The 22,199-nt window shown below is 39.7% G+C and overlaps 1 protein-coding gene across 9 annotated transcripts in view; it reads right to left on the bottom strand.

The window, feature by feature from the left end:
- CREBRF (CREB3 regulatory factor) overlaps positions 1-22,199 on the bottom strand; it is a 50,075-nt gene that overhangs the window by 5,762 nt on the left and 22,114 nt on the right. For all 9 annotated transcript variants that reach the window (XR_008892788.1, XM_056574844.1, XM_056574846.1 and 6 more), the window contains exons 5-7: positions 17,630-17,824; positions 16,790-16,979; positions 15,971-16,044 (exon numbers count right to left, since the gene is read on the bottom strand). Coding sequence is in view for 8 of the 9 variants with exons in the window: in XM_056574844.1 (XP_056430819.1) it covers positions 15,971-16,044; positions 16,790-16,979; positions 17,630-17,824 (459 nt within the window). In the remaining variant the exon portion in view is untranslated. The remainder of the gene's footprint in view (positions 1-15,970; positions 16,045-16,789; positions 16,980-17,629; positions 17,825-22,199) is intronic.

Here is a 22,199-nt window from a genome sequence, read left to right as displayed (position 1 = left end):
TAAGTTTTTTTCCTGCATAACCCCTTTAAATAAACATACTCCGGTCCAGTCTATCGTTCAAGCCTAAGTGACCCAGAGCCTGTGTTTCCAGTATCCCCCTTGCTTCATGTTGGAGTAGTAGCTTCCTTCTGTCTATGCCATCCTTACAGTTTATTTTCTCTATGCTGCAAAATTCCAAACAGCGATGGTCACCGTTATGTTGGATGTGAGTTATAAATCTTGGAGCACCTTTTCCTGTCTTTATGGAATGTACATGTTCTCTAAACAGAGTATGCAGGCCTCTGATCGTACAGTTGATGTAAAATCTATTACAAGGGCAAAAGATGGCATAGACAAGGAAGTTTGTACGGCAACAAATACAATCTTATGTTTATATTGATCCCGCCCAAGGATACATATTTGCTGGTATGCATGAACGGACACCAAGAACAAGAACCGCACCTAAAATTCCCTTTTGGTGCAGTAGTGGTAAGCCAGTTAGCATAATTTTTCTGGAAACACTTGCTGTGGGATAGGATGTCTCCTAAATTTTTTTAAATTTCTTGAAATAAATGAAGGGTCTGTTCACACTAATATTGGTTAGGTCAGGGTCATTTTGGATAATATAACAGTGTTTTGTGATGAAAAAAAATTTATTTTCTCGGCCATAGGAAAAGTGAAAGAGAATCGTTCTTTTTTGCTATTTTCAGTATTAGAGTGATGTTTTTTTACGGAGTAATGATGCACGATTCTATGATTGGGCTTTTGCAAGAGCTTGCTTCAAGACTTCGGGTGGATACCCCCTACTGTGAAACATAGTTACATAGTTACATAGTTAGTACGGTCGAAAAAAGACATATGTCCATCAAGTTCAACCAGGGAATTAAGGGGTAGGGGTGTGGCGCGATATTGGGGAAGGGATGAGATTTTATATTTCTTCATAAGCATTAATCTTATTTTGTTCCAGGAATGTATCTAATCCTGTTTTAAAGCTGTTAATTGTTCCTGCTGTGACCAGTTCCTGAGGTAGACCGTTCCATAAATTCACAGTCCTCACGGTAAAGAAGGCGTGTCGCCCCTTGAGACTAAACTTTTTTTTCTCCAGACGGAGGGAGTGCCCCCTCGTCCTTTGGGGGGGTTTAACCTGGAACAGTTTTTCTCCATATTTTTTGTATGGGCCATTTATATACTTATATACGTTTATCATATCCCCCCTTAAACGTCTCTTCTCAAGACTAAACAATTGTAACTCCTTTAATCGCTCCTCATAGCTAAGATGTTCCATGCCCCATATTAGTTTAGTCGCGCGTCTCTGCACCCTTTCCAACTCCGCAGTGTCCCTTTTATGGACAGGTGACCAAAACTGAACAGCATATTCCAGGTGAGGCCGTACCAATGCTTTATAAAGGGGGAGTATTATGTCCCTGTCCCTTGAGTCCATGCCTCTTTTGATACATGACAATATCCTGCCGGCTTTGGAAGCAGCAGCCTGACATTGCATGCTATTCTGTAGTCTGTGATCTACAAGTACACCCAGATCCTTCTCTACCAGTGACTCTGCCAGTTTAATCCCCCCTAAGACATACGATGCATGCAGGTTATTAGTACCCAGATGCATAACTTTACATTTATCCACATTGAACCTCATTTGCCAAGTGGATGCCCAGACACTTAGTCTATCCAAGTCATCTTGTAACTTATGCACATCGTCTATAGACTGTACCATGCTACAAAGCTTGGTGTCATCTGCAAAGATAGAAACAGAGCTGTTAACACCATCCTCTATATCATTGATAAATAAATTAAACAACAGCGGTCCCAGTACTGAACCTTGGGGTACACCACTAATAACCGGGGACCAATCAGAGTACGAATCATTGACCACCACTCTCTGGGTACGATCCATGAGCCAGTGTTCAATCCAGTTACAAACTAAAGTTTCCAAGCCCAAGGACCTTAACTTACCTGTCAGACGTCTGTGAGGGACAGTATCAAATGCTTTAGCAAAATCCAGAAACACTATATCCACAGCCATTCCTCTGTCAAGGCTTCTACTCACCTCTTCATAAAAGCAAATTAGATTGGTTTGACAACTTCTATCCTTAGTAAACCCATGCTGGCTATCACTTATAATACTATTATCCCCTATGTATTCCTGTATGTAATCCCTTATAAGTCCTTCAAACAATTTACCCACAATGCACGTTAAACTTACCGGTCTATAGTTTCCTGGGGAAGACCTAGAGCCCTTTTTGAAGATTGGCACCACATTCGCCTTGCGCCAGTCCCTTGGCACAATACCAGACACCAGAGAATCTCTAAATATCATGAACAGGGGTACAGATATTACTGAACTTACCTCTCTAAGAACTCTTGGGTGTAGTCCATCCGGTCCTGGGGATTTGCTTACATTTATATCACTTAACTTACCTTGTACCATCTCTACATTAAGCCAGTTCAGTACATTACATGATGTGTTACCAGCACTGACCTGGCCAATGTCAGCTCCTTCTTCCATAGTGTATACAGAACTAAAGAACCCATTCAGTAGCTCCGCCTTCTCTTGATCGCCTGTGACAACCTCCCCATTATCATTATTAAGGGGTCCTACATGCTCTGTCCTTGGTTTTTTTGCATTTATATATCTAAAAAAATATTTAGGATTAGTTTTGCTTTCTTTGGCCACCTGTCTCTCATTTTGAATTTTTGCTGTTTTTATTACATTTTTACAGATTTTATTAAGCTCCTTGTACTGTTTAAATGTTATCGCTGACCCATCAGATTTGTATTTTTTGAAGGCTATTTTTTTGCTGTTTATTGCTCTTTTAACATCATGTGTCAGCCATGTAGGATTTAGTTTCAATCGTTTATATTTGTTCCCCTTTGGTATATATTTAGCTGTATAGTTATTTAGAGTTAATTTAAAGATGTCCCATTTACCTTCTGTATCAGTATTTGACAACACCTCCCCCCAGTCTACGTCCTGTAGTGCAGCCCTCAGCCCAGGGAAATTTGCCTTTTTAAAGTTATATGTTTTTGCCTTCCCCGCCTGTCTTTGTTTTCTACATTTTAAGTCAAAAGTAACTATATTGTGGTCGCTATTACCAAGGTTTTCCCGCACAGTTACATTACCAACCAGCTCTGCGTTGTTGGAAATGATCAGATCCAACAAGGCATCACTTCTTGTTGGGTCCTCCACAAACTGGCCCAGAAACCTATTGTAAAGATCTCTGGCTTCCCTATTAAAATCAGAATCATTGTCATTAATCGTTTAAGCCGCAAGAATTAGCTATAAGGGACAGAGTATTTAGTGTGAACTGGATGGTAACTATTAAAATGCAATAAAGCGTTACCAGCCATCAGTTTTCAGTAACCTGATATGCTTACATGTCCATCAGTGTTTTTAATTTGTACATCAAGGAATTCAAGCTGTGTAGGGCTAATGTTAGATGTAAACTTCAAATTCATATTGTTAGTATGATTCAGAGGTATGATGAATTCTAGGAAACCCGCCTCCGTAACGGTGCATACAATAAAGACATCATCCACGAAACGCCATGATAATATGAGTCACTTTTATCAGAATATTTTAGAAGATCCCCTACACAAGCCACTCCCAAGTAATGGGGTATACTTGTGTAAAGGGATTCCACATCGATGGATGCGAGAAAAAAATTCTCAGGCCAAACTAAGTCTGCTACAGTGTGTTTAAAAAAAAAAAAAAAAAGTGTCTTTCACTAATGCAGGGGCATTTAACAGCAACTGTCTCAACCAGTCAAACTGAAAAATGGGTTCGGTTACTGAAACCAACCCGAACACTATAGGGCGTCCGGGAGGGGACACCTAAGTCTTATGGACTTTGGGTAGGAAATACCACTGTGCATATTTAGGATGAGAGGGGAGTAATTTTGCAGCTGATTTCTCAGACAGTATGCAGATATTTGCATAGTGCCTGAGAAAGGACCCCAATTTTTCCAGCAAAACAGGCTTTCGTATACATTGTCACCCAAGGATAAATTTAACATCAATAGAATTGATAAATATATAAAATCTCCAACACAGACTGGGGCCAATACTACTACAACTACAAAGAATAAAGGAAATAAACCTAGCTCCCCTGTTGAAAACAGAAATGGATCGAGATTGGAGGCTCTGGCCCAGGAGGAGGCTGGAGGAGAGGTGGGGGCTCAACCCCAGATGTTGGAGAACATTCTTCTAGAAATACAGAAATGTAACCTGGGACTTAGAGACCTCTCAAGACAAGTTGGTGGCTTATCAGTGGATATTTCTCTCATGAGAGAAAATCTGAATGAAATCAGAGAGAGACTCTCCCATATGGAAAACAAAATCCCACAAATGCAAAAAGATGCAGCAGCGATTAAAATGGATGTTAAACAACTTAAAAAAAGGTCAACTCCATGCTGAAATGGAAGCTCACTGATCAGTCTCGCCATTCCAATATTCGTATTATTGGACTACCAGAAGGGTCTGAGAGGAAAGACCCAGTCAAATTTTGCTATGAATGGTTTAGTGAGGGGTTGAAAAAACATCTCCCTCAAAAATTTTCTATAGAGAAGGCTCACCAGGTCACTAGTAAGGTTCCTCCTACTGGATCCTCCCCGAGGACTATGAAGTACATTCTATCATCAGACATAGCTATGATATTGAGGGATGCAAGAGGGAAACCTGATGATTTTTGCGTATAAACGGGAATAAGATTTTTCTTCCTGGACTTTGCAAAAAAGAATGTCATTTAGAGAGGTCAAAAAACATTTACGGTAGCTTTAGTAAAAGCTTTAGCAAAAGGGGGGGGGGGGTGTAAAGCCAAGGGGGAATCCAGAGCAAAAAAATTATTATTTTTTTTATTTTTTTTTAAATGGAGTGGCAATTTTTTATCTGACAAAAGGTACATCTCCCCTGTGATAGTGGCCCTGACAGAGGCACACTTGACTTCTGAAAATATTAACAGGGTCACTAGGAAGTGGGCTATAAAGTCATATTCTGTGTTTTCAACATATGCGGTGGGGGTTTTGGTTATAATACATAAGATACTATTTGTGGAAAAAAAAAAAAAAAAAAAAAAAAGATAAATATGGTAGATATGCATTCCTTCATGGGGTATTAGAGGGGATGGAACTAATACATGCCTTTGTGTACATTGCTCTTCCTTTTACTCTGGCGGTTCTACTGCAGCTCCAGAAATTTACCAAAATGAATCCTGAAATACCATTAATTATCAACGGAGACTTCAATGCAGTTATGGATCCCAAAATGGACAGGAGATCCGTTTCCTCCTCTGTACCATCAGGTAAACACCCTGTTAAATAAATTTGTTCAAGAGATGGGATGGGTAGACGTCTGGAGAGCTCTTCACGGGCCAAAGATTGTTTATTCGTGTTTTAGTACCTCTCACAGGGCCTCATCCAGAACAGACCTTTGTGTAGCTAATTCGGCAGCAATAGGAAGGATTGATAGTATGCAATACGAAGTTAAAACAATTTAGGACCATTTACCAATGGTGATTGATCTTAAGACAGAAACTAACATCAGTAAAAAGGCCAAGATTCGTTAGACTAAACCCATTTTGGCTCTCATTGTTGAATAGGGATGGATTTATTAGAAGGGAAATATCTCATTTCTGGCCAATAAATAAGGGAACAGCTCCAGTTCAGATTGTCTGGGACTCCCTCAAGGCCTATATAAAAGGAATATTATTTGAAGAAATTGTTAGAAAGAAGTCCTTTAGGGGGACGGAGGGGTTATTGAGGGAGATAGCCAGAGAATCTGAATTGGAATATAATAAAAATCCTGGAGTAAAAACATACAACAGAATGGTGGAATCCCAAACAAAATTTGCAGATAATATCATAGAAAAAGGCACAAAAGATTTTTTTATAGAGTACAAAAACAATTTGTAGAATCAGGAAAACCATCGCAAATTACTGGACGCTATCATTAGGGAAAAGGACAGAGGATCAGGGGGACCAGTTTGGAAAATGGGTCCTTTTCATCAGATCGAAATAAAATCGAAGAAGGTTTTGTTGAATTCTTTGGGAAACTATATTGCTCAAAGATATGCGCTACCCCGGAAGACATAAAAACATACTTCGATAAATTGAAGCTTCCTAGGTTGGAGAATTGGAACTGCCAATCACAATGGAAGAAATTAAAAGAGTAATAGAGGAGGCCCCGAATAACTCAACCCCGGCCCAGATGGAATTCCCTTTGAATTCTACAAACGCTATATAGATCTGTTGGTCCCCTTACGGTGGGGAGTCACTCTCACTCACACACACACACACACACACACACCAAATTTTAAAGGCTCTCTACCCCATTCAATGCTAGAGGCCAATATTACTCTCATCTCCAAAAAGGAGAAAGATCTGGTATTAGAATCATACCGACCAATATCATTACTCAAAGCAGATGCAAAATTGATAGCAAAAATTTTGGCTACTAGGCTAAAGAAAACTATAACCCATCTTATTCACAGAGATCAAACGGGCTTTATACCCAGGATATTAATTTGGGAAAATATAGAAAGAGCATTTGGGGGGGGATCCAGATTAGGGGGCAGGGGTCCCATTCCATCCTGTCGCTCGACGCAAATAAGGCGTACGACGGGGGAGTGGGCCTTTCTCTGGGGGGTTATGGAGGCCTTCAGGTTTATAAGCTGGGTAAAACTATTTTATCAAACTCTTTACTCAGGTCTCCAGATAAATTGGGAAAAGTCCTCTCTACTCCCTTTGGATAACAACATAGATGGCCTGAAAAGTAAATATTGTGGATTCCTTATTGCACCTGGGAATCACAATATCAAAGAATCCAAGGGATTTCCTTAAATTGAATCTAACCCCTCTGATTGTTAAGTTAAAGAACCAGATGGAAGCCTGGCTAAAACTTCCATTATCTATGATGGATAGGCTATTATTAAGATGATCGTGTTGCCTAAAATACTTAACTTTTTGAACGCATCCCTGATGTGGATTTTACTTAACTGGTTTGGGAGACTGGAGGGTACCCTGAATAAATTTGGGGTCAGAAAAAGTTCTAGATTAAAATATTCCTACTTTAGTATGGTGGAAAGGATGGTGGGTTGGCACTCCCCAATTTTAAACTTTACTTTTTCTCTAGACAATTGGCTGCTATAAAGTTAGGGGTAGAAGCACCTTTAATAGACTTTGGTCTTAACAACACAACCTATAGGTTTAATAATATATACAAAATTGTTGGAGTCTGGACACTAAGAAAGGAGGACACTTAATACTTTCTCATATGCTGAATTGTGGCACAAAACATGGGTTACACTTAAAAAGAAGTTAGGTATATATCATGGATTCACTTTAACACCTATATGGCAGAATTTATACTTAGGGGATTTAGTAAATATGGATAAACAGAAATTCTGGGTGAAGCACGGGGTTCGGCACATACACCAGATCTATTTAGATGGGAAGCTGGTAGAATTTGAAAGGTTAGAAAAAAGAATTTTCACTGGATGAAAAACACAGGTTTTGGTATATTCAGGTACAATGGGTAAATAGTAAGATAATTAATAGGTAATTGCTAAAAATAGAGTCAAATATTGGATGAAATAAACCTTCCAATAAGAGGAATATGGTAAGGATATATACAGAACTTAGGGGTGCAATGGCCCGGGAAAAGAGGAACAGACCTAGGGAGAAATGGGAATGTGTAGTAGGGCAATTAGAAGATACCCAATGGAACAACATCTTAAAGATCTTCTCATTTAAGATTAACGCTAATTTTAAACTTATACGATTCAAATACATGGGCTATACTTCTCTCCATTACAAATGAGTAAATAGGTAGGTAGAACAAGCTCAGAATGTCCAACATGTTTTAGGGAAGGGGCAGATTTAAAACACCTAATCTGGGACTGTCCAAAAAATAAGGCAGTTCTGGAATAAGATATATAAATCATTTACAAAGTGTGGGAATGCTTGGAAATAGGGACTCTCTTACATTTAAAGAGGTGGAGTTGGGGGATGTCTCGAATGCTGGTGATAACCAGATGTTGATCAAGCTTTACAAATGTGCAAAAAATATGATTTTACATGTTTGGATGTCAGAAAAAGTCCCTGTATTTGAACTATGGCACCATCTGGTTACAAAGATCCAAAAGTATGAAATGAGTATAGCTCAAAAATCAGGAAATGATTTAAAAAGGAGGTTTAATAAAACTATGGGAAAGATGGAAATAGGTTCCCCGGCTTTTATTTAAAAGGGGAGAAAAGAGAGGAAAAAGGAAGGAAAATACACATTTTTAATTTTTGCTCTGGATTGGAGAAGAGAGGGATTAACTTTAAAGGAGAAATATTGTATGTAGGTTTCTTTTTTTTTTATTCATGTAATGTATTGTTTTCTTTAATAATAAAAAAAAAAAAGTTTTCTGACACACCGAAAGAAGTCAGTCGCTCTCAAATTCAACTTTATCAAAGTTTTCTGTTACGTAGAAATTCAAGCCCTTAGAGAGGACCAACATGGTGGGCTCAGAGAGGACTAAATCTGTTAGATTGATTATATTGGGATTTATGGTATTATCCACAATATCTTCTAATGGACTTTTTGTTTCCAGGATAAAGATTTCCTCTTGTGCCCTCTGCCGGCGTTCCGCTTTCCGCGTGTGGCCCCTTCGGGTCTTTGGTCTAAAGGGACACTGGCTGCAGCTGATACACCTTCTCCTTTTAGATTTGCATTTGTATCATCGGAGCCACTGGACTCCGTGTTCGTGATCCAGTAATCCGTAGATTTCTTTTTGCCCTAATTTTTCCTAGGGCGTATTCGGTTTACATTTTGATGTGTGAACACGCACCCATGGTCATAATCCTGTTTATCTCTCAAGAACTTGTCTCTCTTTTGGTCTTTAATGACAGATTGTAATGATGCAAGCTTTCCTACCAGTTTCTTTGAAAAGCCCTGATACTGTTCATCGGACAAGCGGGTACATAACTTAGTTTATGTTCTACACTGTTCCTCAGTAATGACTTTGTATTCCGGTTCATTACGTTCTAAAACCAATTGCAGCATATTTAACAAATAATCCAAATGTAATTGTGTCAATTTTTTCAAGAAATGCATTATCATCTGTATATTGGAAAAGTGTTTTGTAGTTCCTCAAGCCCCGAGGGACTCGCTGACTTTCTTTATAGGACTTCAAGGAATTAACCGTCCAAACCTCCTGGTCTCCTTCTCGGCAATGCTGGTAACTTTAAACTCGAGAATCTTAGTGCTCATAATTTGAAGAGCATCTTTTTTGTTACATTGTGCAAAGAAAGAAGTGTCATCCGTCTGTCCGGCCACTACTACACTCTCTCATCTTCCACCATTTCTTGGTTTGTCGTCATCTGACTCCATCATTCCTCAGCCAGTGGGAATGTATATATAGGTGTGCTCAGACACAGAATTAGTACAAAGTAAACAGAATCTATGGACAGATAAAGGAGTTGGTACAATATAAAACATAAAAGATTGTATTTGTTGCCGTACGAACGCCTGCATACTCTGCTTAGAGAACATGAATATTCCATAAAGACAGGAAAAGGAGCTCTAAGATTTATAACTCACATCCAAGAACCACATAAAATGACCATGGCTATTTGAAATTTTGAGGCATAGAGAAAATACCCTGTAAGGATGGCATAGACAGAAGGAAGCTACTACTCCAACATGAAGCAAGGTGGATACTGGAAACACAGGCTCTGGTTCACTTGGGCTTGAACGATAGACTGGACCTGAGTATGTTTATTTAACATTGTTGCAAGAAAGCAGACCTTGTATTTGTTTTTAATCGTATTTCTACATTTTGTACTTGTTTAAGCTATTCTGCGTCACAGAATCAGGAGGTGATTAAACCTCCTGTTCACAGGTGAGAACTCGTAATCTGATGGAACGCTCGAGCAGTGTAAAACAGTCTATTACCTAGGCTCTGCTGGTGGCATCTATGTCCCGCCAAGCTGCGTTTTAAACTACACAAAGAATAAAGAAAAGTGCCTCCTTCAATATTTCATTACCATTTTTGAGGAACTGTATCTTTGAGGATGAGCACTGCCAGTTATGCAATTTTAAAGTCCGTCACCATATCCTGGAAGCCAGGTATCAAAGGGGTATTCCAGACCAAAACTTTTTTTATATATCAACTGGCTCCGGAAAGTTAAACAGATTTGTAAATTATTTCTATTAAAAAATCTTAATCCTTCCAATAGTTATTAGCTTCTGAAGTTGAGTTGTTGTTTTCTGTCTAACTGCTCTCTGATGACTCACGTCCCAGGAGCTGTGCAATTCCTATGGGGATATTCTCCCATCATGCACAGCTCCCGGGACATGACATCATCATTGAGCAGTTAGACAGAAAACTTCAGAAGCTAATAACTATTGGAAGGATTAAGATTTTTTAATAGAAGTAATTTACAAATCTGTTTAATTTTCCGGAGCCAGTTGATATATAAAAAAAAAGTTTTGGCCTGGAATACCCCTTTAAGCAGGATTTAGGTTGTGCCGACCCCTTTATCTGTCCATAGTTCCTGTTATTTTAACTGTCCGACAAACATCCTGATCTCAACACTAGCTGGGATATTATATATGGCATACAAACTTACACACTAAACTTGCTTTATAGAGGTTCATTAGCCATGAATGTATCTGTCAGTATAATGCAAAAAATTGAGTATGGAATAGCATGGTATAATATTCCATTCCATTAATGGGAACTTGTAAAAAATACATGTGCGCTAGGATTGTAAGTTATAGCCAGGTTATGCGTGCAGCACTATAGTCTATGGAAGCATCAATTAGATGATGCGGCCAGGAAATAAAGGGCAGTACTGTGCTCTTCACCTGATTATAACTCAGTCTCAGTGGCTTCCAGGACAGAATGCAGTGCAATCTAAACTTTTGACATGCCAAAGGTTTGTCACAATAACACTAAGGAAAATAAGTCAGACCAGGGAGGATTTATGGGTTGTGACTTAATTAGGAGCTGTGCATTATGCAAGTATTCTATATGACATCATTAACTCCTTCATTACCACAAGAATGACTGGCACCATTACTAAGCAAAGAAGCTGCATATAGGGATTACATGTGGCTCTAAACACAGAACGTGTGGAAAGATAAGAACAATTTGGCCCATCTAGTATCTAGTCTAATGGCGCTGTTTACACCACTAGTACAGTGGAGCTGAGGGTTTCTTAGGGTCTGTTCACATCTACAGTGTTGTTTTTATTAAAAACAAAAACTGCGTCATGGTGCTGGATATGTGATATATGTTGCACAATGGACACCAATGTGGTCTGTTGAATTCCTATACCGGTGTCCATTCCCCCCCAAAATATAGCACTGTGTCAGGGGTGTCAAAGTCCTTGTACGTAGCATGGCAATGATGCTGTAATAAGTATATTAGTACACACCCACTTGAAATTTAAAATGTATAATTTTTTTTATTTTTTTATTTTATACACACAGTCATGGCCATAAATGTTGGCACCCCTGAAAGGTTTCTAGAAAATGAAGTATTTCATTGCAGTAACACATGTTTTGCTATACACATGTTTATTCCCTGTGTGTGTAATGGAACTAAACCAAAAAAGGGAGGGGAAAAAAAGCAAATTGGACATGTGGAGAAATTGGACAATGTCACACCAAACTCCAAAAATGGGCTGGACAAAATTATTGGTACCCTTAACTTAATATTTTGTTGCACACCCTTGCATAACCATCAATAAGCTTCTTAGACCTCTCAGCCGGAATGTTGGACCACTCTTCCTTTGAAAAATTGTGGAAAAATAAGATTGTTTTAAGCATGTGATGCTCCTTTATCCCGTTAAGGACCAAGCATTTTTCTGTTTTTGCACAAATTTTTTCCTCCTTACCTTTTAAAAATCATAACCCTTTCAATTTTGCACCTAAAAATTCATATGAGGGCTTATTTTTTTGCACCACCAATTCTACTTTGTAATGACATCAGTCATTTTAACCAAAAATCTACGGCGAAACAGGGATGAAAAAACAAAATCATTGTGCGACAAAGTTTAAGAAAAAACACCATTTTGTAAATTTTGGGGGCTTCCGTTTCTACGCAGTACATATTTCGGAAAAATGACACTATCTTTATTCTTGCGATCCATACAAATAAAATGATACCCTACTTATATAGGTTTGATTTTGTTGTACTTTTGGAAAAAAATCATAACTACATTTAAAAAATTAATACATTTAAAAAATTGTCCTCTTCTGACCCCTATAAAACTTTTTTATTTTTCCACTCTTCCACTAATTTTTTGCGCCGTGATCTGAAGTTTTAATCAGGACCATTTTTGTTTTGATCAGACTTTTTGATCGCTTTTTATTCCTTTTTTTATGGTATAAAAAGTGACCAAAAATACACCATTTTGGGCTTTCGAATTTTTTTGCGCATACGCCATTGACCGTGCGGTTTAATTAACAATATATTTTTATAGTTCGGACATTTATGCACGCTGTGATACCACATGTTTATTTTTAATGTGTTTATATATTTTTATATGGAATTTGGGAAAAGGGGGGCGATTTAAACTTTTAATAAGGAAGGGGTTAATGTGTACGTTTTTAAACTTTTTTTTTTAAATTTTACACTTTTAGTCCCCTCTGTGTGCTCTACGCTCGATTTATAAAGCCTGGTCCTGCCAGGCTTTATCATTCTGAGCACCGGAGTCGGCACAGGAGGAGAGGTAAGCCTCCCCCCACTGGAATACCAGGGATGGGATAAAAGGCACCTTTAGACGCCGCTGTCAGCCGCATGTTGGCTATTAATGCCGGCCCCCAGCTACAAGAATCAGCTGGGGGCCGGCCGGTATGATGCGGGCTCGAGTCGGGAGCCCGCATCATAGCCAGTTAACGGCACATGGACGAGCATAGACGTCCATGGTCGTTAACGGGTTAAACTCACCTGGGGCAAGTAACCGGTGTGGGCAATATAAAAATCACACCTGAAAGCAGATAAAAAGGAAAGAAGTTCACTTAGTCTTTGCATTGGGTGTGCCACACAATGCATGGACAACAGAAAGAGGAGAAGAGAACTGTCTGAGGACTTGAGAACCAAATTTATGTAAAAATATCAACAATATCAAGGTTACAAGTCCATCTCCAGAGATCTAGATTTGCCTTTGTCAACAGAGAGCAACATTATCAAGAAGTTTGCAACCCACTGCACTGTAGTTAATCTCTCTGAGTGTGGACGGAAAAATTGATGAAAGGTGTCAACGTAGGATAGTCCGTATGGTGGATAAGCAGCCCCAAACAAGTTCCAAAGATATTCAAGCTGTCCTGCAGGCTCAGTGCAAACTATCCGTCGACATTTAAATGAAATTAAACGCTATGGCAGGAGACCCAGGAGGACCCCACTGCTGACACAGGGACATAAAAAAGAAAGACTACATTTTGCCAAAATGAACTTGAGTAAGCCAAAATCCTTCTGGGAAAACGTCTTGTGGATAGATGAGACCAAGATAGAGTTTTTTGGCAAAGCATATCATTCTACTGTTTACCGAAAACGGAATGAAGCCTACAAAGAAAAGAACACAGTACCTAGAGTTAAATATGGCGGAGGATCAATGATGCTTTGGGGTTGTTTTTGCTGCCTCTGGCACTTGGTGCCCTGAATGTGTGTAAGGCATGAAATCTGAGGATTACAAACGGATTTTGGGTCGCACTGTACAGCCCAGTGTCAGAAAGCTGGGTTTGCGTCTGAGATCTTGGGTCTTCCAGCAGGACAAAGACCCCAAACATACATCAAAAAGCACCAAGAAATGGATGGCAACCAAGCGCTGGAGAGTTCTGAAGTGGCCAGCAAGGAGTCCAGATCTAAATCCCATTGAATACCTGCGGAGAGATCTTAAAATTGCTGTTGGGAAAAGGCGCCCTTCCAAAAGGAGAGACCTGGAGCAGTTTGCAAAGGAAGAGTGGTCCAACATTCCGGCTGAGAGGTGTAAGAAGCTTGTTGATGGTTATTGGAAGCGACTGATTTCAATTATTTTTTTCTAAAGGGTGTGCAACCAAATATTAAGTTAAGGGTGCAAATAATTTTGTCCAGACCACTTTTGGAGTTTGGTGTGAAATTGTGTACAATTTACTTTTTTTCCTCCCTTTTTTGGTTTAGTTCTAATACACACAAAGGGAATAAGCATGTGTATAGCAAAACATGTGTTCCTGCAATCCTTTTCTGTGAAAAATACTTCATTTTCTTGAAAAATTTCAGGGGTGCCAACATTTAAGGCCATGACAGATTGTGTGTGTGTGTAATATATATTACACACACACACACACACTATATTATATTATATTAATATATATATATATATATATATATATATATATATATATATATATATATATATATATATATATACACACACACACACACACATTATATTATATTATATTATATATATATATTTATATATATATATATATATATATATATATATATATATATATATATATATATACACATATACATTATATTATATATATATACATATACATTATATTATATATATATATACATATACATTATATTATATATATATACACACACATATATATATTATATATATATATATATATTTTTTTTTTTTTATTTATATTAGGGCTGGGCGGTATGGCCAAATAAGTGTATCGCGGTATTTTTGTAACTTATGGCGGTTCCACGGTATATAACTGTATTTCCCCCCCCCCAAAAAAAAAATTATTAGCCCAGCGCTGCACTGTCCCCATCAGGGTACTACTAACGTCACCCGCAAGTGCTGCTCTCCTCGTCCTCCTGTTTGTTGCGGCCGCTGACACTCTCTATACTGTGCGGTATCCCTATACTGTATCCCTATGCCCCGGCTGCAAAAGGCAAACAAAATAAACTAATGTAAGTTCCGACGTCAGCCTTACGCTGGGGACGTATTTGTCGGACAGTGGTCAGCCTATCACCGGCCGCAGCGATGTTCCGCCTCGGCCGGTTTCTTACATGACAGTGGGCTCAACCTATCACCGGCCGAGGCGGAACATCGCTGCGGCCGGTGATAGGTTGATGGCTGTCCGATGTTCCATTCCCTGGGAAGCAAGTCCGGATCGACGGGGAAGGCGAGTTAAAGTTTAATTTTGTTTACCTTTCGCAGCCCGGGCATAGGGATACAGTATAGAGCAGTAGTTTGAAATCTGTGGCCCTACAGATATTGCAAAACTACAACTCCCAGCATGCCCGGGTGACATATCTGAGTTGTAGCGCTGGGCTGATAATTAATTGGGTGGGGTGGGGGGGCAGAACAGCGCTCACGGGTCACATATGATTAGTTCTCCGCCGGGGACAGCGCAGCGGTGATCATTCATTCCCGAGGGGGAGGGGCCAAACCGGTAATGCGGTATGGGTTAAAATTCATATCGTGCAGCACAAAAATGTCGGTATGAACCGGTATACCACCCAGCCCTAATATATATTATATATATATATATATATATATATATATATATATATATATATATATATACACACACACACACACAAACATTTGTTTGGCTGACAGTTAGCTCTCCCAACAATGCCAAGTATACATGTTTACTCAAAGGGGAGGGAAGGGTAATCTGAAGCCAGACCGCTATACACATTAGACAGTTGGCCGAAGCTGCCGAAAGTAAGAGTGTTCAGATGACTTTAGCATGGGTGTACGGGTGCCTTTGGACACCGATCTGACAATTCAATTTTTTTCCTCTGCCTGTCATTGCTCCTATCTTTATCTATGTCGTTCAATAAAGAAATAATTATAATACGGTGACTAGGGAGAAAACCACTATTTTGTGCAGCAAGTTATTCAGATTAGGACTGCCCTTTAACCTTTTGTGCTCACTTGAGGAGTAAAAGGTTTTGTATTTCATTTTTAATTGTAAATTACTACTTAAAAAGAATATTGAAAAAAAAAACAGAAGGGTCCCTTTAAGAACTTACCATATTCTGTATTCAAGCCCCACAGCTTTACTTTGTTAGCTTCGTACTGTGCCTTCTTCTTTAGCCGACAAGCTCTGTATTACAAAGATAAGTAAAATTTGGTATGAAAAGTCTTATCACAAATTAATTCAAGGGATGGTATAAAAGGTCAGAAAACAATGCGGCATAGTGTACACATTCTAGAGTAAACATTCGAAACACCAGTAAGCCAGATACAGGCACACTGCAGAAGTAACCTTGATAAATGGCTCAGGTTAGGGGTGTTTTATGTTGTATACGGAGTTGTATATGGAGGTCTATCCTATAATCTGTTTACCCTAAAAATTTGTGGATATGCACTTATTATAAGGGGTGTTCCAAGAAGAAGAAAAAAAAAATATTTCTCATAGGTAATAATTTTACAATTGATGGGGGACCCCTTCTGATCATTAGAACTGGGTAACCCAAGGAACAGGAAAGGCCTGCCGAGAAAAACAAATCACTGGAAAACACTATGTAGACATTGAACAAGCAGGGAATACTGAAATATGCTTGCTCTGAAGCCTGCAGAAACCTACAGGTTAATATTCAGGAACCATAAAAGATAAGTAATACAAAGACGTGAAACAATCATGATGGCAACAACTCTCCATGCTAGAACATAGTTGTATTATTTCCTACTCTCTCAATGACTGCATATGACCACATTCCTGCTTTTACCATTCTTAATGAGACACAATGTTCTACATTTGCATTTATATTGACTTTGTTCCTTGGGACTGGCTTCCGATGCCTTTTTTTCCCTTGAAGCAACGTCACATACGATATGCAGCAATTTACCTGGAAGCCAGTTTGTTCTTTTCTTTTCGAGAGCGAGGCCTGGCAGTCACAGGAAGCTCAGATACAGGCGTTAGATCACTGATGACTTTATTGAGTTTACGCAGCTCTCCTCCAATCTGTAGGAGTTTCTTGGGATTGGGAGTCAAGTCTTCCACATCTGTTCTGCGAGACTTCTTAACGGTGTATTTGCCTGTCAAGTAAACATTCAAGCGCCATACTAGTTCACATGTCAGTAAATACATAGCACACATTTATTTATCATGAATAAAACCTTACAGATGATTACAGTAAGGAGTTTTATCTACTTGTGTCTAACTGAGCAGTGATTCTCAAACAGTCATCTGCAGGAACTGAAAGGGAATCTGTCAACTGTCCAATGTTCGGCTCTTGCATTCCATGGTTGGGAAATTCAGACAAATCATAATTTCAAAATATTACTCTGATCCAAGTACGTAGTAATGTGAGGTGGTCCCTGTGGGTGCTCCCTACCGTTCCTGAGTGATATATCTTTCTCTATTCACTGCTAGTGAGAGACATGCATCACAAAGCCCAAATGACAACTAAACCCATATCCTGGCGGCTTTATAAAACTACTAATTCATAGTGTGTTGGCATTAATCTGCCTGTATCTGCCTGCCCATGGTCTATGCAGCATTAAACAGGTGAAAGGTTTCCTTGAATGATGTGCTACAGATTCTCTATGTTCAAAGTTAAGAAACCTTTTTTGTCCCTACTTTTTGAAAATCCCTTTCTGATAAGTTAAAACAGTATACCCAAGCTCGCTACAACTAAACAAGATAAGTTGAATGCATGCCCTACCCTGCTGAAAACATTACCTACCATGATGCAATCCATTCTTCTGGTACATATTACTAGGCAGCGTGTCTCTATTCCATTCTGATGGTCTCAGCATTCCTTCTTGTTGAGCAGGCATCAGTTGCTCGCTGTATTCCCAAAAGTACCGCCGCTTTCCTCGCTTTCTTAATGACACCGCAGTTATCCCTTTTAAATCGTCAACTGAATCATTATCATAACCTAAAATAAAACCTATGATTTAAGTATGAAATGCACCAAAATAGCAAATGTCAGTGGTCACAAACAAACTCCAGATACATTTTTATGATCAGTACAATAGAGCTACTAGAACCATGGTGCATATTCTGGCCATTTATTTTTTTACTCTGTAATTTCAAATAATCTTTTAGGGCGTTCTGTACACTACAGACCTTAAGCGCCACAAAAATAAAAATGACAGCAAAATACAGGGCTTTGCCTAAACACTACTGCCTTTTTGGCATATCTTCCTCCTCAATCCACAGGACAAGGCTTAAACTTATTTTCGAAGTTATTCATTTTCAATCAGATGTATTGGAAGGACTTTAAAAAAAATGGATGCTATGCATACATAGGATTTAAACCAAATGCATTTCTTAAGATATTAACCCCTTCCCAACCCATGACATACATATACATCATGGTTCAGGTCTGCATCGTAACCAGCTGATGCCCGCTGCTTTCAGTAGCTGATATCTAGCCGGTAATGAAAGACATCGGAGATCACTTAAATGACTGTCATTTAACTGGTTAAATACGGCTGTTCCCTGAAGTCAAGTTGTCCCATTGTGGGGTGACGATGGGTTGCTAGGAAACCCTAAGGCCTTACCGCTACTTCTAGGGCTTCTCTGGCTCAATGATTGCTGATGCTGATGGCTGCCTTAGGCATTACATTGATCTATGTAAGCCATCTAATGATGGCTTAAGATAGACCCCTAAGGGGGGCTAAAAATTATATATATTAGTATTGCCACGCGCCTAATTACCCAAACTATTAAAGGGTAGCTCCCACCATCCCTTTTTTTCCCCCTCTCTGTCCCTGCCTATTTCCCATCTATCCCTAACCTCCTCCCTGCCTAATTTTTTTTATATAAAAAATGCAGTTTTGTCTGCCTGGCAGTGTGCTCACTACCAGGCAGACTTCCCCAGCAGGCACCACATCACTGATGCCTGCTGGGGGGGGGGGGGAACTTCCGCCCTTAGTTCATCTACACAGGGTGCCTCCAGCTGTTTCATCACTACAACTCCCAGCTTGCCCTGACATCTATTGGCTGTCAGGGCATGCTGGGAGTTGTAGTGGGGAAAAACTGTGTTAAAAACAATACATGGCAATGGCGCAACCCGAACCCCGCTACCCATCCCCTGAACCCCGCTACCCGAACACTCGCAATCCGAACAACCCCCCCACCCCCCACCCCCCAGACATACCAGGACAGCGCAGCGACGGGATGCCAGGAGGCGGGCCGGCGTGCAAGGCTAGGGAGCAGGGGAGCCAATGCGCACTTCTTCTGTTCTCAGCGCACTTCTTCTGTTCTCTGTTTGAATGACAGGCGGGAGCGAGCACCGCAGTGGGTGAATTCTGACTCATTGCCAGGCTTCAATGAGTCGAAATTCACTAGTGACGTCACTGCCGAATGCATTCGGCCACTAGGAGGGCAACCCCTAGTGGCCGAATTTAAAAGTGATTTTAAACTGTTTTAAAATCCCTTTTTTTAATTAAAGTATATTAGAGATATGTTTTAGTGCTTAAGTACTACAACATATCTTTTTTATTTCATGACCGTGCCCATTTAAATTATTACACTCCTGATCCCGCACGGACAACAGCGTAAAACGCTAAAAAAATTCAGAACGCCAAAATTGCTGATATTTGGTCACATCACATCCCAGAAATTTTTTTTTTATAAAAATGTATCAAAAAGGCCAGAACTACAAAAAAGTGGTACAGTTAAAAACTTCAGCTCATGTCGCAAAAAATAAACCCTTGCACAGCTCCATAGGTGGAAAAATAAAAAGTTATTAAGGCTCAGAACATGGCAATGAACAGTTTTTAGTTTTTTTTTCAGTTTTCAAATTTTTTTTTAACCATATAACGAAACAAAATTATCCAAGTTTGGTATCAATAGAATCATACGGACCTATACAATAAAATTAGCATGTCAGTTTTACCATATTGTGAACACCCGAAAAAATTATTGCCCCACAAAATTGTGCAAATCCATATTTTTTTTCAATTTGGCATCCATATAATCATTTTTTTTTCTTAAGTACAACTTGTCTCGCAAAAAATAGGTCATAATTCAACTTCAACTTGTCAGTGGAAAAAAAAAATTTAGGTCTTAGAAAGTAAGGCGGAAAAAAAAATTCACTGAATCAAAAAGGGGTTAAAAAATAAACAAAAATATAAGAGTACAAAAAGATAATGTTGCCCACTCATTTTGATACAGATATGCAGTAAAAATACACTGCTCAAAAAAAATAAAGGGAACACAAACAACACATTGTAACTCCAAGTCAATGACACTTCTGTGAAATCACACTGTCCACTCAGGAAGCAACACTGATTGACAATTTCACATGCTGTTGTGCAAATGGAACAGACAACATGTGGAAATTCAGGGATGTGGAATTCCTATCGCCCAATGCCCGGGATATGCAGTTCCCTGGTGTCCGTGGCTCTGTCATTGATAGAGCCTGGCTGGACTAGGCTCTATCAATGGATCACAGAGCACACAGATCAACGGAGTTCAATAGAACTCTATTGATCTGCATGAGGAATCTAATGATTCCTCCTAAAAGTCCCCTAAGTGACTAATAAAGTGTGTTATATATAAAAAAAAATAAAAAAAATTTGAGCTTTAATAAAAGTTTAAAAAGACACACATTAACCCCATTCCATATTAAAAGTTCAAATCACCCCCCTTTTCCTATATAAAAACATGTAAACAAAATAAAAATAAACATATCTGGTATCGCTGCATGCGTAATTGTATGAACTATTAAAATAAAACATTATGCATCCCGTACGGTAAATGACAAATAAAAAATGACACAGAATGGCAATTTTTATAGTATCCGAGAAAAAAAAAAGTTAAAAACGATTAAAAAGTCAGATCAATACCAAAATGGTACCGATACAAAGAACAGATTATGGCACAAAAAAATGAGCAATCTCATATACGTATGAGAAAACAAAAAAAATAAAAATAAAAAGCTACGGGGGTAAGAAAATGGCAATTAAAAAAAATTTGACAACGAGGTGCAAAAGCGAAAATTTGTCAAGTGGATCGTTATGAGGGACATGTAGATTTTGCTCCGTTTTAATCCCGTGGACAAAGTTTTTTTTAATAAAATTTCCACACCCCTGAAATTATAGGCAATTAGCAAGACACCCCAATAAATGAATGGTTCTGCAGGTGGTGACCACAGACCACTTCTCAGTTAATATGCTTCCTGGCTGATGTTTTGGTCACTTTTGAATGCTGGCAGTGCTTTCACTCTAGTGTAGCATGAGACGGAGTCTACAACCCACACAAGTGGCTCAGGTAGTGCAGCTCATCCAGGATGGCACATCAATGCGAGCTGTGGCAAGAAGGTTTGCTGTGTCTGTCAGTGTAGTGTCCAGAGCATGGAGGCGCTACCAGGAGACAGGCCAATACATCAGGAGATGTGGAGGAGGCCGTAGGAGGGCAACAATCCAGCAGCAAGACTGCTACCTCCACCTTTGTGCAAGGAGGAGCAGGAGGAGCACTGCCAGAGCCCTGGAAAATTACCTCCAGCAGGCCACAAATGTGCATGTGTCCACACAAACGGTCAGAAACAGACTCCATGAGGGCCCGACATCCACAGGTGGGGGTTGTGCTTACAGCCCAACACCATGCAGGACGTTTGGCAAATTCGCCACTGGCACCTTGTGCTCTTCACAGATTAAAGCAGGTTCACACTGAGCAAATGACAGACGTGACAGAGTCTGGAGACACCGTGGAGAACGTTCTTCTGCATGCCACATCCTCCAGCATGACCGGTATGGCAGTGGGTCAGTAATGGTGTGGGGTGGCACTTCTTTGGGGGGGCCAAACAGCCCTCCATGTGCTTGCCAGAGGTAGCCTGACTGCCATAAAGTAGCAGGATGAGATCCTCGGACCACTTTTGAGACCATATGCTGGTGCGGTTGGCCCTGGGTTCCTCCTAATGCAAGACAATGCTAGACCTCATGTGGCTGGAGTGTGTCAGCAGTTCCTGCAAGAGGAAGGCATTGATGCTATGGACTGGCCCGCCCGTTCCCCAGACCTGAATCCGATTGAGCACATCTGGGACATCATGTCTCACTTCCTCCCCCAACACCACGTTGCACCACAGACTGTCCTTCACAAATTCTGTCTGCGCCAGAATGTGCACCAGAATGGAAAAAACCCTGACTAACTCTCCATTTTGTTAAGAAAACCCTAAAAAGCTGTGTGACCGTCGGGGAAAGGGGGCGTGGTCGCCAAAAAGGGGCGTGTTCCCAACATTTTCACAAAATCCCAACATATTTACTAAGGTTTCCACAGAAAATGTGGTGGATTTCAACTGAGAA

This window comes from Hyla sarda, chromosome 4 (assembly GCF_029499605.1).
Source record: "Hyla sarda isolate aHylSar1 chromosome 4, aHylSar1.hap1, whole genome shotgun sequence".
NCBI classification, from domain to species: domain Eukaryota; kingdom Metazoa; phylum Chordata; class Amphibia; order Anura; family Hylidae; genus Hyla; species Hyla sarda.
Note: the sequence above shows the minus strand (reverse complement) of the source record. Positions and strands in the feature narration are given on the sequence as shown.